Genomic DNA, 15,718 nt, shown 5'->3' with positions numbered 1-15,718 from the left:
TCTAAAGTAAGTCTGCACATTGACAATAATCATAAAATTAGTCCCTTAATACATCACTGGAATATATGAGGAGGTTGTTTTGGAACCATTAACTGGTCAGCCCTAATACTTCACTTCACTGACTGGACAGGTTTAAATTGTAGCTTTTGTATAGGATGGCAGATAAATGATAAAATAGAAACATGGATTTGCCTGACTTTTTTGATTAAGAGAAAGAACTGACTCACTTAAGACTCCTACATGACAAAATAACATTTAAAAAAATCAAGATTATTTTGAAATCCAGTGATTTCATGAGGCCACTGACTTAGGGAAAACAAGCATTGTCAGAAAGACTGACTATGAAGGTTTGGATATTAAAGTACAGCTCTAAGAAAGCAACACTTGGTCAGCTCCTTACATGTCTGCAGCATTTCCTGGAGGTTTGTATTTAAGGATACCAAGAAGGCTCAACATCCTTTTGGCTGTTTGCTCTGGCATCTCCTCTCTGATATCAACAACTTGCTAACAAATAAAGAAATTGAAAAAATGTTATTATGCAAATATAGCAAAGTACAATATTGAAACTCACTGACAAAATTGTTCTGCTAGAGCATAACAGTCACAATGGTCTCTTCATAAAACAGATTAAGTATGGAGGCTTCCAGATTCCAAGGGAGGGTACATACAAGCTAGATCAGGATTCATACTAAGAATGCCAAGCTTAAGAAAGTCTCCAGTGGAAAAGACCAGTGTATATGAGACATGAGCTAACTTGCAACACAATAAAACCTTTTGTAAAAGCATTTTCATTCCGGAACCAAATCTATTTATGTTTGGAACTGCACAAATAATTTCTAAGTAAGGTACAAGGAGGTAATTTAATTTTTGAGCTAGTAGAGAAATTTTAAAGATCATCTACTATCACTTTATAGGAATGGAAAACTAGGCCCAGAGAGGTTAAATAATTTGCCCCAAAGTTACAGATATTTAGTGGCAGAAACTTGCTTTCTTGCCACCCTTTTCATCACAGAGAAAAAGAAAACTCTTACCTTTGGATCAATCTCAGCCAGAACATCATTGAGAACTTGTAATAGTTGCATTGGCTCCAAGGAATCAAATGTGATTAAATTATAGTTCTTCCTAAAAGGTTCCTTATTGAGATTGTCCACGATGAATTTGATTTGATCACTCATAATTAGGTCTTATAATTTAAACTAAACAGTAAAAATACAGGAAAAAAATCCTCAATATTGGAAACAAAAATTCTGTATTAACAAAATATAGTCACCAGAAGGTCAATATTAAGTTCATAGGAAGTAGGCATGGAATATATTCTACATGGAATACAAAATGCTGTGAAAAGAGTTATTTTGTTGAAAGAGTATGCGGACTTTATCAGGAATGCTATAGTACATATTGATAATATTCAACAACACGTTTTTGTATATGCATCTGATAGCAATCATCTGAATTAACATGGACAAGTGAATATAAAACCCACCCACATTAACATTTCTTCCATTCAGCTCCACAATTTCTACTCAGGGGTAAAACTCAGCCTGTAGACATGCTTCAATTTTTTTTTTTTAATTAGCAGCCCACATTAATCCAAGTTTCCAAATTCTCTAGATAATCAGATCTGGGAACCCTGGACCCATTATATGGCCACAATCAACTGAAGCTGGGTGAGTGAGTGAAAGTTGCTCAGTCATGTCCAACTCTTTGCGACCCCATGGACTATATGGTCCATGGAATTCTCCAGGCCAGAATACTGGAGTGGGTAGCCTTTTTCTTCTCCAGGGGATTTTGGGATCAAACCCAGGTCTCCTGCATTACAGGTGGATTCTTTACCAGCTGAGCCACAAGGGAAGCTGGGTAGAGGTTACAAACTTCAGCCTTAGGTATGCCTTCTTTGAGCTTCCCAGGTAGCTCAGTGGTAAAGAATCCACCTGCCAATGCAAGAGATGTGGGTCAGGAAAATCCCCTGGAGAAGGAAATGGATACCCACTCCAGTCTTCTTGCCTGGGAAATCCCATGGACAGAGGAGCCTAGAGGTCCATGGGGTCATGAAAGAGTCAGACATGACTTAGGGACTAAACAGTATGTGCTCTTCACATATTGGAAGGACTGATGCTGATGCTAAAACTACAATACTTGGGCCACTTGATGTAAAGAATTGACTCACTGGAAAAGACCCTGATGCTGGGAAACATCGAAGGCAGGAGGAGAAGGGGACAACAGAAGATGAGATGGTTGGATGGCATCACCGACTCGATGGACATGAGTTTGAGCAAGCTCCAGGAGTTTGATGAACAGGGAAGCCTGGCATGCTGTGATCCATGGGGTCGCAAAGAGTTGGGCACAACTGAGCGACTGAACTGAACTGACTGAAGTCACTTTAGTTGTGTCCAACTCTTTGCGACCCTATGGACTGTAGCTCACCAGGATCCTCCAACCATGGAATTCTCCAGGCAAGAATATTGGAGTGGGTTGCCATGCCTTCCTCTGTTCCTCCTGACCCAGGGATCAAACCTACATCTCTTTCCTCTCCAGCACTGACAGGCAGGTTCTTTGCCACTAGCGCCACCTGGGAAACTCAAGCTCAATTTAGCATTCCTCAGTTTTGTTTCCAAATTGTTACCTTCAGTTCAGTTCATTACAGTTCAGTTGCTCAGTCGTGTCTGACTCTTTGCGACCCCATGAATCACAGCACGCCAGGCCTCCCTGTCCATCACCAACTCCCAGAGTCCACCCAAACCCATGTCCATCGAGTTGGTGATGCCATTCAGCCATCTCATCCTCTGTCGTCCCCTTCTCCTCCTGCCCCCAATCCCTTCCAGCATCGGGGTCTTTTCCAATGAGTCAACTCTTCGCATGAGGTGGCCAAAATATTGGAGTTTCAGCTTTATCATCAGTCCTTCCAAGGAACACCCAGGACTGATCTCCTTTAGAACAGACTGGTTGGATTTCCTTGCAGTCCAAGGGACTCTCAAGAGTCTTCTTCAACACCACAGTTCAAAAGCATCAATTCCTTGACACTCAGCTTTCTTCACAGTCCAACTCTCACATCCATACATGGCCACTGGAAAAACCATAGCCTTGACTAGATGGACCTTTGTTGGCAAAGTAATGTCTCTGCTTTTGAATATGCTATCTAGGTTGGTCATAACTTTCCTTCCAAGGAGTAAGCATCTTTTAATTTCATGGCTGCAATCACCATCTGCAGTGATTTGGGAGCCCCAAAACATAAAGTCAGCCACTGTTTCCACTGCTTCCCCATCCATTTCCCATGAAGTGATGGGACCAGATGCCATGATCTTAGTTTTCTGAATGTTGAGCTTTAAGCCAACTTTTTCACTCTCCTCTTTCACCTTCATCAAGAGGCCCTTTAGTTCCTCATCACTTTCTGCCATAAGGGTGGTGTCATCTGCATATCTGAGGTGACTGATATTTCTCCCGGCAATCTTGATTCCAGCTTGTGCTTCTTCCAGCCCAGCGTTTCCCATGATGTACTCTGCATAGAAGTTAAATAAGCAGGGTGACAATATACAGCCTTGACGTACTCCTTTTCCTATTTGGAACCAGTCTGTTGTTCCATGTCCTGTTCTAACTGTTGCTTCTTGACCTGCATATAGGTTTCTCAAGAGGCAGGTCAGGTAGTCTGGTATTCCCATCTGTTTCAGAATTTTCCACAGTTTATTGTGATCCACACAGTCAAAGGATTTGGCATAGTCAATAAAGCAGAAATAGATGTTTTTCTGGAACTCTCTTGCTTTCTCCATGATCCAGCAGATGTTGGCAATTTGGTCTCTGGTTCCTCTGCCTTTTCTAAAACCAGCTTGAACATCTGGAAGTTCACGGTTCACACATTGCTGAAGCGTGGCTTGGAGAATTTTGAGCATTACTTTACTAGTGTGTGAGATGAGTGCAATTGTGTGGTAGTTTGAGCATTCTTTGGCATTGCCTTTCTTTGGGATTGGAATGAAAACTGACCTTTTCCAGTCCTGTGGCCACTGCTGAGTTTTCCAAATTTGCTGACATATTGAGTGCAGCACTGTCACAGCATCATCTTTCAGGATCTGAAATAGCTCAACTGGAATTCCATCACCTCCACTAGCTTTGTTTGTAGTGATGCTTTCTAAGGCCCACTTGACTTCACATTCCAGGATGTCTGGCTCTAGGTGAGTGATCACACCATTGTGATTATCTGGGTCGTGAAGATCTTTTTTGTACAGTTCTTCTGTGTATTCTTGCCACCTCTTCTTAAAATCTTCTGCTTCTGTCAGGTCCATACCATTTCTGTCCTTTATTGAGCCCATCTTTGCATGAAATGTTCCCTTGGTATCTCTAATTTTCTTGAAGAGATCTCTAGTCTTTCCCATTCTGTTGTTTTCCTCTATTTCTTTGCATTGATTGCTGAGGAAGACTTTCTTATCTCTCCTTGCTATTCTTTGGAACTCTGCATTCAGATGCTTATATCTTTCCTTTTCTGCTTTGCTTTTTGCTTCTCTTCTTTTCACAGCTATTTATAAGGCCTCCTCAGACAGCCATTTTGCTTTTTTGCATTTCTTTTCCTTACATCCTTTCAAACTTCAGCTGACAGAAATAAGCACTACTCCCTACATAGTTTTTCCACCTTTGCCTTCAGTTAATGCTGCTTTTTCTGCCTAGGGCTGTTTTCCCTTTCCCCCATCTCCAGAGGTGCAAAACCTTACCATTTTTCAAGCCCTGTTCAAGGCCAGGCAAGAATACTGGAGTGGGTTGCCATTTTCTTCTCCAGGGGATCTTCCCAACCCAGAGATCAAATTCAAGTCTCCTGCATTGGCAGATGGATTCTTTACCTCTGAGCCACCAGGAAGCCCACCTGAAGACATATCTGTGCCTAATTCTATCTTTGAATATGGCATATAAAACAGCGACTTCTTCCACTAGAATGAATTTGTTCACAGGCCCAAGGCCAGAAAATAAGCATAAGCCTAAACAAGATGGTAGTGAGGAAGATTATAACTTTTTAAAATTGATTATCTGATTATTTAATGGCTGAAACAACTTAACCATGGCTTCTAGTGTTTCTTGCATGCAGACATCATGTGTTTAGTATGGGGGAAAGTGGTAGAAATTTGCAGACAGGCAGTTTTTTAGAGTAGCAGTTTTAAAAAATGAATGTAACAGTGAACTGCCAAAAAAAAGAAATAAGGAAAAAGATATTTCAGTGTTCCCTAATAGTTTTTAACCATGAAATGAAGAGATGCTAATTTACTTAAGACATTAGTTGGAGCTGCATGCATCTTGCTCTGAAACAGATTTTTTAAATTGGGTAGGTAGAGTTGGATACTTAGAAAACATCAAAATGTACAAGTATCATCATTTTCTCATAATTAAGATAAAATTATGAGTAAATGATTGTATTATTTTTGAAAAATAAGCCAAAAGATGGTAAAAAAAAAAAAAAAAGGATAACCAATGTGGTTTAAATTTTTAAGGTTTCCTTTAAGCTATAAAAGGAAAACCTTTAGAGAAATAAAAATCCACACTGGAGATGCAAATTTTCCACTGTGTATTTTAAGTAAAAGTTCACGTCACAACCTCCACACATGGATATACTCAATTTTTCATTCTTTAGAAATTATATATACGTAAAAATTGTATGTATATAAAACATAACACATACACACATATATTTTTTTTTTCCCCTTCCAAAACCCAAAATACTAGGATAAACACATAAAACGTTACTAGGAGAGGAAAAGAAACCAGTTGATTTTCACTCCTAGCTGCCCACCAGCTTTCAGATGGTCACCCGCTAAGGACAAAGATGTACTGAATAGGTAGGTTGTCTATGCCCAGTGGGTTCTCCGCTCTAAAATTAGCAAAAGCAATTACTCTCCCTGTTCCAGCGGAAAGTCGCCTCACTAATTCACAAGCACTCACCCACATAAGAACCCGAGGGGGTGGGGGAGAATTAAAACCAGGACGTGCGTTTATCTGGCACAACTCGGTACAGAATCAGCGCTGTCCGGGTCCCAGGCTGGCACGAGCCTCCTAAGATTCCCCAAAATAGTTCCCCCGCCGCTTCCCGCCCCTGGGGCTCGGGAGAGGGGACAGAAGATCCCATGTCTGACCCAGGCACCTCGCGAGGGCTGCTCTGGGCTCCCCTACGGTTCATCTTGTTGGGGAGCCGCCTGGATCACTGCGAGGCCCCACAGGAGCTGACCCCCGAAGTGGGGGGTTTAACTGCTGCGACCCCCTCCACTCTCGAGGTGCCGCACTGGAAAGCGAAAGGGAAGGGGGAGGAAGTTCTCTCCTATTCTGGGGTTCAGGGGAGTTTCCGACCGCGACTTGGCGACGTTACCTCAAATTCTCCTCACGAAACCACTTTACCCCCACACGAGGCATCCAGGCTCTAGTGGGTTCCTAGAGACGAGCTCCTTGGCAACGGTTGCTAGGCCGTGGACACGTCACTTCCGGAGGGGAGGGTTGGCGCGTTTCCGCGAGGCCCTTGGCAGGCGCGCGCAGTGAAGCCGAAGCTCCGGATGCGAAATGCGGAGAGTGCGGGGCCCAAGTTCAAAGCGTTTCGCAGGTTCTGAGCCACTGCAGACAGCCTAGAGAATTAGGAGTTGTTACGGTGGCAATAAACTTTCGCAAATGTCCTGCAGTTTGCAGTTTACGAAATACTCTTTTCATTATTATTATGTTGTTTAGTCCATAAGTCTTGCGGACTCTGCAATCCTATGGACTGGACCCTATGGACTGCGACCCTATGGACAGGCTCTGTCCATGGCATTTCCCAGACAAGAATCCTGGAGTGGGTTGCCATCGCCTTCTCCAGGGTGTCTTCCCGACCCAGGGATCGAACCAGCGTCTCCTCATTGGCAGGCAGGGTCTTTATCCCTGAAGCATCAGGGAAGCCCCTCTTCATTACTAACCCATTTTAAATTCCTGTGCCCTTTCCCTCTCTCCTCCTTCCCTCTTTCCTGCCTTCCCTCCTTCCTTCACCAAACATCTGGTGATGACTTCTTTGAGGCAGGGCCAGCAGGATTTGGGTTGAGGAAGCATTTGGCCTGGGCTTCAAATCTAGATTTTTGACATAAATATCTCCGAATTGGGTTATACATGGAATAATTGTAGAGTCTCCGGTGGGATTAACAAAAGACACATTCATCATAGAGATTTCTGCTTCTTTGTCACATTATTGGGCCACATAGCCTGTATTGGGAATTAATTTTTTTCTTCCACAATTTAATATGGAGAGAAACCAAAAAAAAAAAAAAAGTAAATGGCCTAAGGCTCTTTGGTTTCTGAGAGCCTATTTTTAGGCCCCTGCAGAAATGAATAAAGTCCTCCTTACCTTTCCAAGGAGTTCACATTCTATGAGATAGGGGAGAGGAGATCTTAATGCCCAGATCACAGAGGAGGCCAGGAAGTCTACAGAAGCAGACAGAACCCTAGGATTTTACTAACTGGTGTTAGGAAAGAACTTAGTTGGTGAATGGTATTTCGAACTGCGCCTATCAGAATGGACACCACTGTACTTTGTGATGTCAGCTGGCAGTGAAGAAATGAGAAGAAGAAGGAAAAAAATGAAACTCCTCACCCTCTGAAAACTTAATAGCCCGCTCAAACATCTTGGAAGAAACCAACTACGGATTTAGCATCAGACTTACAAAATAAAGCAAAACAAAACAAATTCCATATTAGGCATCTCCTGTATGCCCTGCTCTGTGCTGGCTTCTGGGAATGCAATGGAGGGCAGGGAATTACCTGGCCCCTGACTTCATGGAGCTGACAGTCTATGCAGGAAGAGTGACAGTTAAATGGGCAACACCAATACAACAACAATAAATGCTATAAAGAAGGATCCAATGATGGGAGAGTCCAGATGAAGGGTCTCGAGTTTATTTGGAGCTGAAGGGATTGTACTGTCAGGAGAGGTTCCATCAGACAAAAAGATGTTTAAGGGTCAGTAAAAAGTAGCCAAACAAGAAAGGGGAGAGGTTTTTTTGGGCAGAGGGAACAGAACATTCCAAGATGGGTACATCACTGGCTGCAGGGCGCTTGGAGAGAAATTAAAGACAGGTCCCAGCTCACAGATGCTCAAGACTAGTTAAAGAAGGCAACACTGAAAACCTTGAAAAGTTAACTCTGGACAGTTAACCTTGAAAAGTTAACTCTGGATGGTAAACAACAATAAAAGATGCATGCCATTGTCATGTCTTTGCGACCCCACGGACTATTGCCCTCCAGGCTCCTCTGTCCGTGAAATTTCCCAGGCAAGAATACTGGAGTGGGTTGCCATTTTCTTCTCCAGAGGATCTTTCCACCCCAGGAATCGAACCCATGTCTCCTGCACCTCCTGCACTGGCAGGTAGATTCTTTTACCACTGCACCACCTGAGAAGCCCAAAAGATGCATACAAGGGATGATGTGATTACTTGACCCTATTGGGTATGTTAGGAGATTTTCCTGGCTACCTGAATTTGGAGCTTGGATTGCCATTGTATGGCTTCACTTGAGATTTCATTTCCTCATCTATAAAATGTGGCCATATAATTCTTTCCTAAAAGGGTTGATGTGAAGATTAAGTGAGTTGATATGGGTTTTGAGATTAGAACAGTCCTGATATTAGAAGAGATAAGTACATGCATGCATGCTCAGTTGCTCAGTCGTGTCCAACTCTTTGCAACCCCATGGACTGAAGCCTACCAGGCTCCTCTGTCCATGGGATCATCCCGGCAAGAATACTGGAGTGGATTGCCATTTCCTTCTGGGTTGGATCTTCCCAACCCAGAGGTCGAACTAGAGGTTCCTACATTGACAGGTGGATTCCTTACCACTGTGCCACCTGGGAAGCCCAAGATAAAGACATCTTACCACCCCCCACCAATTTTTTTTTTTTTAAAGATACCCTATATGTGAGACAGCAAAAGAGACACAGATGTATAGAACAGTCTTTTGGACTCTGTGGGAGAAGGTGAGGGTGGGATGATTTGGGAGAATGGCATTGAAACATGTATATTATCATATGTGAAACAAATCACCAGTCCAGGTTCGATGCATGATATAGGGTGCTCAGGGCTGGTGCACTGGGATGACCCAGAGGGACGGTATGGGGAGGGAGGTGGGAGGGGAGTTCAGGATGGGGAACACATGTACACCCGTGGTGGATTCATGTCAATGTACGGCAAAACCACTACAATATTGTAAAGTAATCAGCCTCCAATTAAATAAATTTTTTTAAAATTTAAAAAAATAAATAAAAGATACAGTTAGATTTGCTCCTTCTATAGTCTACGGATGTAGGCTATACAAAGATGAGTGACTTTTCCAGTAGTTTTTAGTTCCTTCTCTGCCTACTGCTGCTATTATGAAAACACTATACATGTCAGTTATAAGAATGCAATCCTGGGCTTCCCTGGTACCTCAGTGGTAAAGAATCTTGCCTGCCAATGCAGGAGATACGGGTTTGGTCCCTGGTCCAGGAAGATCCCACATGCTTCAGGGCAAGTAAACCTGTGTGCCATAACTATTGAACCTGTGCTCCGGAGCCCAGGGACCATAACTACTGAAGCCAACAGGTCCTAGAGCCTGTGCTTCGCAACAAGAGAAGCCACCCCCGTGAGAAACCCTCGTACCAGGCTTGCCACAACTTGAGAAAAGCCCACGTGGCAACAAAAACCCAGCCCAGCCAATAAATAAAGAAATAAAGTGATATTTAAAAAGAATGCAATCCTGTGTAAATTCAAGTGAGCAATGGAATCTACTCTTTGTACTCAAACTTGAATTGATTTTATGCTTAATGTGATTGCTTTGAAACACAGGAAAGAATTTGAAGCCAGTCTGCATGCTGCCTGGGATCCGTATACTGGGAAGTTATTATTCCAACTAGAAGCAAAGAAGACAGGCAGAGAGCGGCCTTGAACATGTTAGGTCCCCGCCTATCTATCAGGCCCACACACAGGACAAAGGAAGATTTTGCAACCATCCTTTGATTCATTTAAGATAAAAAGATTCACTGAGGGATCCAAGAAGAACCTATCAGCAATAATTTCACAACTATGAAGGCATTGCTGATTATATCCCAAGTTAAGCCACCCACGTGTATTCTTTTTTTCCCCTTAGGTTCTATATTGAGTCTTCCCTGTAAAGAAGATGCCACTTGGCTGAACTATAGTTAACATTTTTAATAAGTGAAAGGAAGTCCCAGTCACATGAGACAGCCTCTCTGAGAGATTCCTGCTCCTACCCTGACCCTCTCTCTTTTTAATAGCTTATTAAGATAAAGCCCACATACATACAATCCACTCATTTAAGTATACGATTCCATTGCTTTTACCATATTTGCAAAGTTGTGCAACAATTACCGCTATCCAACCCCAAAACATTTTCACTGTCCCTGAAAGAAACCCCATTCTCTTTAGCCATTATCTCCCAGTTTGCAATTAAAAAAAACACAACAACCCACCACTTCTCAGCCCCTGGAAACCATCCATCTGCTTTCCTTCTCTATGGATTTGTCTTTTCTGGACATTTCATATAAATGGAACCATAAAGTATGTGGTTCTTTGTGTCCGGTTTCTTTCACTTAGTTGCAGTATTTTCAAGGTTCATCCATATTGCAGCAAATATCAGTACTTCCATTCTATGGCAGAATAACATTTCATGGTATGGATTTTTGTTCATCTGTTTATCTATTAATAGACATTTGGATTGTTTCCACTTTTTGGCTACAATAAACAGTGTTGCTATGAACATGTATGTACATACCTCCACTCTCATGGATAAAGCACTTCCATTGGCTAAATCAGGTAAGCAGTGTATGCACATCGGGGACATGGGTTAATGAAGGGGTGGCCTTTCTTGGATTTGTCTTTTCCTTTCAATTATTGTTAATTTTGGCCTCTTGGTTGCTCGTTGTTGCAGACTATAGGACCCAAGTGTAGATTCTTTAGATTTTTGGTTGTAAAACAGACTGTTGTTGAAACCTACTCTTCCCTTGCTATCAAAGCACTAAAATTCCCAATCTGCTTCTCAAAGTCCCCTAATAAGAAAATGCTATTATTTGGTATTATCACCAGCCTCCAGTGGAGGAGAAGGTGGGAAGAAGTGTGGAGGAGATGAGAGAGAAACTGGAAGCTGCCCCTTCTAGCTCCCTTATTTAACCTTCTAGATACTACAAGGTCCATCAACAGTTATGCACCTCTGCTCTGGTTATTCAGAGGGGGAAAAAATCACTCTTAGTCAAGTGCCTTTTCAAGACTGAGTTTAATATTAAATTAAAAATAAGGAGATTGGTCATTATTTCATGTAATTGTGAAGTCCAAGGAAATTACCACCATCAGGTATGGCTTGATCTAGGAGCTCAGTGATGTCATCTTAACTTTCTTTCTCACTCTGTCTTAACTGTTTCTCATTCCCACTTTTCTCTGAATGGGCTGTTAGTAGCAAGAGGCTTACATTCTTCAAACCTAGCAACCTCAATAAAAGAATCTTTAGGGGAATTCCCTGGTCTTCTCATTGCCACGGACCCAGATTTGATCTCTGGTCGGCGAACTAAGATCCCACAAGCCATTCCCCCACGAGTCACATAGTGTGGTAGGGGAGAAAAAAAAAAAAGGAGGATCTTTGCTTCCATGGTTCCAGAAAATTCCCAGGGCAAACTCTCAATGGTCTTAAGTGTGTCTGATCATTCTTGAATCAGTTGTTATGGCTCTGATAAACATAGTAATAGATGGGGTAAGGGCAGTTTCCCAAAAGAAAGGGCTGGATTTTCTTACCAGAGGTATAGATACTGTTCAAACAAGAACAACAGATGTCCTGTTCAGGTGGTCTGGGAAGGTGGTTAAAAATTAAAAGCTGGGTAAGCACAACCAGAAGAGGAAGAAATGAGTCTGTACTTATTGTGGGGTGTTTGTGTATCAGTGTAAACCTTCTCCCTGATTTCCTTCCAACAAATTATCTTCCTTCAGTGCAAGCTTCCAGCATGGGCCAAATGAGATCTTGGGATAACAGCAGACCCTCAACATCCCCATAAAAATCTGACAATGCTATGAACTTAATGTCTCCAGCCCCTTCTCATTTCAGAACTTTCCAACAAGAACTTTCCTGTGCAGAGTACAGGGAAGCCAAGCCAATTTTCTGTTTTGGGTATTAAATTTAGACCTTTCATTCTGACCATGAGATATTTCTGGATTCTTCATGAGTATTCAGTGAATGCCAGTTTTCAAGATGCTATCCCATCTGGGGCTACTCTGCATACTGCCCACTTTATCTCATTCTCTTAAACCGGAGAAAAATGACCCAGACACAGGAACAAATTCGGAAGTGGGGTATTCTGTTATCCATTAATGTTATCCATTTAATGCCTTTGCCATCTAGGTTATTTGGAGATGAAAGAAATTAAAATTAAATGGAAACCTATTCAGTTTTGCAGAGAGGCTAAATTGTCTCTGCTCTGGCAATTTAATCTTGTGGGTATGTTTAGTAGCAGAATGTGCTTTCCTGAAAGGTTAAAAGGTAAATCATATGTGAAACATTAAACTGAATGGATGAGATTCCAGAGATCTTATTAAGTGCATGCCTGGTACGACATTTTTGTCACATGGTTTTTTAAAATGGGTTTTGTGAGATTAATGGGGAATGCAGAGAAGCCAAAATAATATGCAATTCATATTAGTTCCTTGGTTATAATTATGGCTTGAAATATAGAATGCACCTAACATTCTTACTGGGCTCAAATAATAAGTATAGCATCACTTATTGAGTGCTTACTGTATGTTAGGAACTTTGTTAAATAATTCATGTATGTGTCAGAATTTATTAAAATATTAATTTATGTGTGTACTCCTTCTGTTTCCCCTCCTCTTGAAACAATCTGCATCACCTTGAGTTTTACAGGCCAAAATTAGAAGTTGCCCTTACATCTTTCATAAAGGTCTGAAGTCTTTAGGGGAGCTTATACTGGTTGTCCTCAGGGTGAGTGCAGACAGGGAAGTTCAGAGTAAGAATAGAGAAGAGAGATGCTGAGAAGATTGGGAAAGCAGCACAGGTGGTAGGTTTGGGGTAGCTCTTAAGAAGCTGGAAATACCCGCAAGGAGGCCACTTCATCCATCTGGTGGCTCCCAGTGTGACCTAAGCTTACCTTGTCCCAGGTCTTACATGGAAGCATCAATTCCATTGGACCTAAAAGGACCAGGCACCCCAGGATGATGGGTGGGTGACCTCACAGTAAGTCACTGTGATGGGCCCTTGACAAAAGACTATGAGTGATTCCCCGAGGCTTTTGTCACGGCAAAAAACCCAGAACCTTGGCATCCCCCAGGAACTGTGTGAGGCAGAGAAACTCAGCACTGACAGGATGGGGGCTCAGAGTTGGATTTCAGCTGATTATCAAACAACATACTTCCTCCAACAAATCTGAGACGTGAACTAAAATGGGTGACCTCTGTATCAGTCAGTTCCCTGGCAGGATAAAGATGGCACATTCTGGGCAATGGTGGAGAGCTTAACAAAGGACTATTTATAAAGGTGTGGGCAGGGTTTAGGGAAACCAACAAGCATCCAGCAACAAAGGCAGTCATGCGTCCCTAAGCCTGAAGCAGCGAGAGAAGGGACCAGGTACCAGAAGCCCAACCCGGCCCCTGTGGGGGTAAGGTTGCTCAAGAGGAGCAACCTCTAGGTGCAGCCAGTCTTGGCCTCAGTCTCCTCCCACCCTCTGATCTCCTGCTTGGCCTCCTGTTGGCTAAACCTGACAGGGAACCAAAGGAGCAGGCAACCACTTGAGATTATCCATGCAGACTGGCCTTCCAAGGGAGAAAATGGCAGGGTGGAGATCTGGAGGGGCAGATGGACTGAATTATAAAGCAAATTATACAATCAAAATGATGGGCAGAAAGGCCTTGTCAGGTCAACCAAATCACCTCCACATGGCCAAGCTGCCCTGATTCTCCAGCTGAAGTTCCAGGCATCTCCTTGAGTTAGGTCTAATTTCATTTCTGCACACTGCCCACACCCACATCATCTCATTTAACCTTCATGATAGATTTGCAAGGACAGTATTGCTTTTTCCATTTTTTTTTAAATTTTATTTTATTTTTAAACTTTACATAATTGTATTAGTTTTGCCAAATATCAAAATGAATCCGCCACAGGTATACATGTGTTCCCCATCCTGAACCCTCCTCCCTCCTCCCTCCCCATACCATCCCTCTGGGTCGTCCCAGTGCACTAGCCCCAAGCATCCAGTATCGTGTATCGAACCTGGACTGGCAACTCGTTTCTTACATGATATTTTACATGTTTCAATGTCATTCTCCCAAATCTTCCCACCCTCTCCCTCTCCCACAGAGTCCATTGTAACGAAGGAAACTGAGTCCTGGAGAGTTAATAGAAGGCCCAAGGTCACACAAGATTCGAACACCAGTCTGCTTGATCCCAAAGCCATTGTTACCAGCCTGGCTAAACTGGCTCAAAACCAGAACAGTGGAGTCTGGAAAAAAGACCGTAAATCACACTGATGAGGCAAAATGATTTTTTGTGTGAGGCAAAGGGATTTTCTGTGTGGGAGGGCCAGGGTTAACACGCTGTCTGGCTTTCTCTGCCTATGAGGGCTTTGCCAAGGAAGTTCTTTTCTTTCCCAGGTAGGGCTAATGGTTTGAAATCCAAGCACTTATCCTGGAATCAAAGAGAGAGAGAAGATGGAGAGAAAATGCTTGGCTGATGATGGGAAAAAAGTATATTTTCATTTCAGATGCCTTTCAAGTTCTTTTTTTCCCAGCTGAGTGTTGGTGTATTTATAGAATTCAGGGGGAGTATTTAAGGGTAACCAGCAGTGAAGCTGCATTTTGGGCCATCAGAAAGCTCAGAATCATGCAGGAAAACGTTGATGGGAGGGGACAAGAAAAGGCCAGGAGCAGCAGGGCATGAAGCTTCTTCATGTTGCCAAGACCTTTTCTCCTTTCTGGGCTGATGACGTCAAATCAAGGTCTATAAGAGTGCTACAGATGAAATTATAGAATCAAAATGACAGGCAAATGGATGGATGGCTAAAGAACTGGTGGTATAACCACACAGCAGAATATTATTCAGCCACAACAAGAAATGAAGTATGGATACAGGTTGCAACAGGGATGAACCCTGAAAACACTTTCAGTGAAAGAAGCTAGAGACACCAAAGGCCACCTATTGTATGACTCCATTTATACAGAATATCTAGAGAAGGCAAACCTGTAGAGACACTATGCAGGCTGGTGATCACCAGGGGCTGGGAACTAGAGAGATTGTGGAGCAACTGCTTCTTGGGGACAGGATTTCCTTTGGGGTGATGGAAATCTGGAAACAGACCAGGGTAGTGGTTGCACAATATTGTGAATGTACCAAATGCTGCTGTGTTTTCCCTTTAAAAAGGTTAGTTTTATGTTACATGGATCTCACTTCAATTTTTTAAAGAAAATGATGGGCAGTTAGGCCCTTAGGAGGTCACCCTACATCTTCCAAGCTGTTTGCTCTCAATGGCTGAAGTCTCAGGTGCTGCCTGGTATAAGGTCTGATTTCACACTAGACTTCCCTTCTTTCTCTGCTCTTCTGACCACTGGTTTCCGTTCAGTTGCTCAGACACACCAAACCTGTCCCCGTCTCAAAACCTTTGCGCCTGGTTGTTCTTTCCCCAGATCTTCACCAGCCTGGCTCTTTCTCCCCATCCAGATCACAGCTCAGATGTTAGATTTTCAGGGAGGCCTTT

The 15,718-nt window shown here is 42.7% G+C and overlaps 1 protein-coding gene across 7 annotated transcripts in view; it reads right to left on the bottom strand.

Annotated features, from left to right (window-relative positions):
• IFT81 (intraflagellar transport 81) overlaps positions 1–15,718 on the bottom strand; it is a 233,802-nt gene that overhangs the window by 106,361 nt on the left and 111,723 nt on the right. For all 7 annotated transcript variants that reach the window (XR_009730193.1, XM_061383816.1, XM_061383819.1 and 4 more), the window contains exons 3-5: positions 6,335–6,584; positions 1,032–1,196; positions 401–504 (exon numbers count right to left, since the gene is read on the bottom strand). Coding sequence is in view for 6 of the 7 variants with exons in the window: in XM_061383816.1 (XP_061239800.1) it covers positions 401–504; positions 1,032–1,175 (248 nt within the window). In the remaining variant the exon portion in view is untranslated. The remainder of the gene's footprint in view (positions 1–400; positions 505–1,031; positions 1,197–6,334; positions 6,585–15,718) is intronic.

This window comes from Bos javanicus, chromosome 17 (assembly GCF_032452875.1).
Source record: "Bos javanicus breed banteng chromosome 17, ARS-OSU_banteng_1.0, whole genome shotgun sequence".
NCBI lineage: Eukaryota > Metazoa > Chordata > Mammalia > Artiodactyla > Bovidae > Bos > Bos javanicus.
The sequence above is the reverse complement of the archived record's forward strand: the minus strand, read 5'-3'. Positions and strand labels throughout refer to the sequence as shown.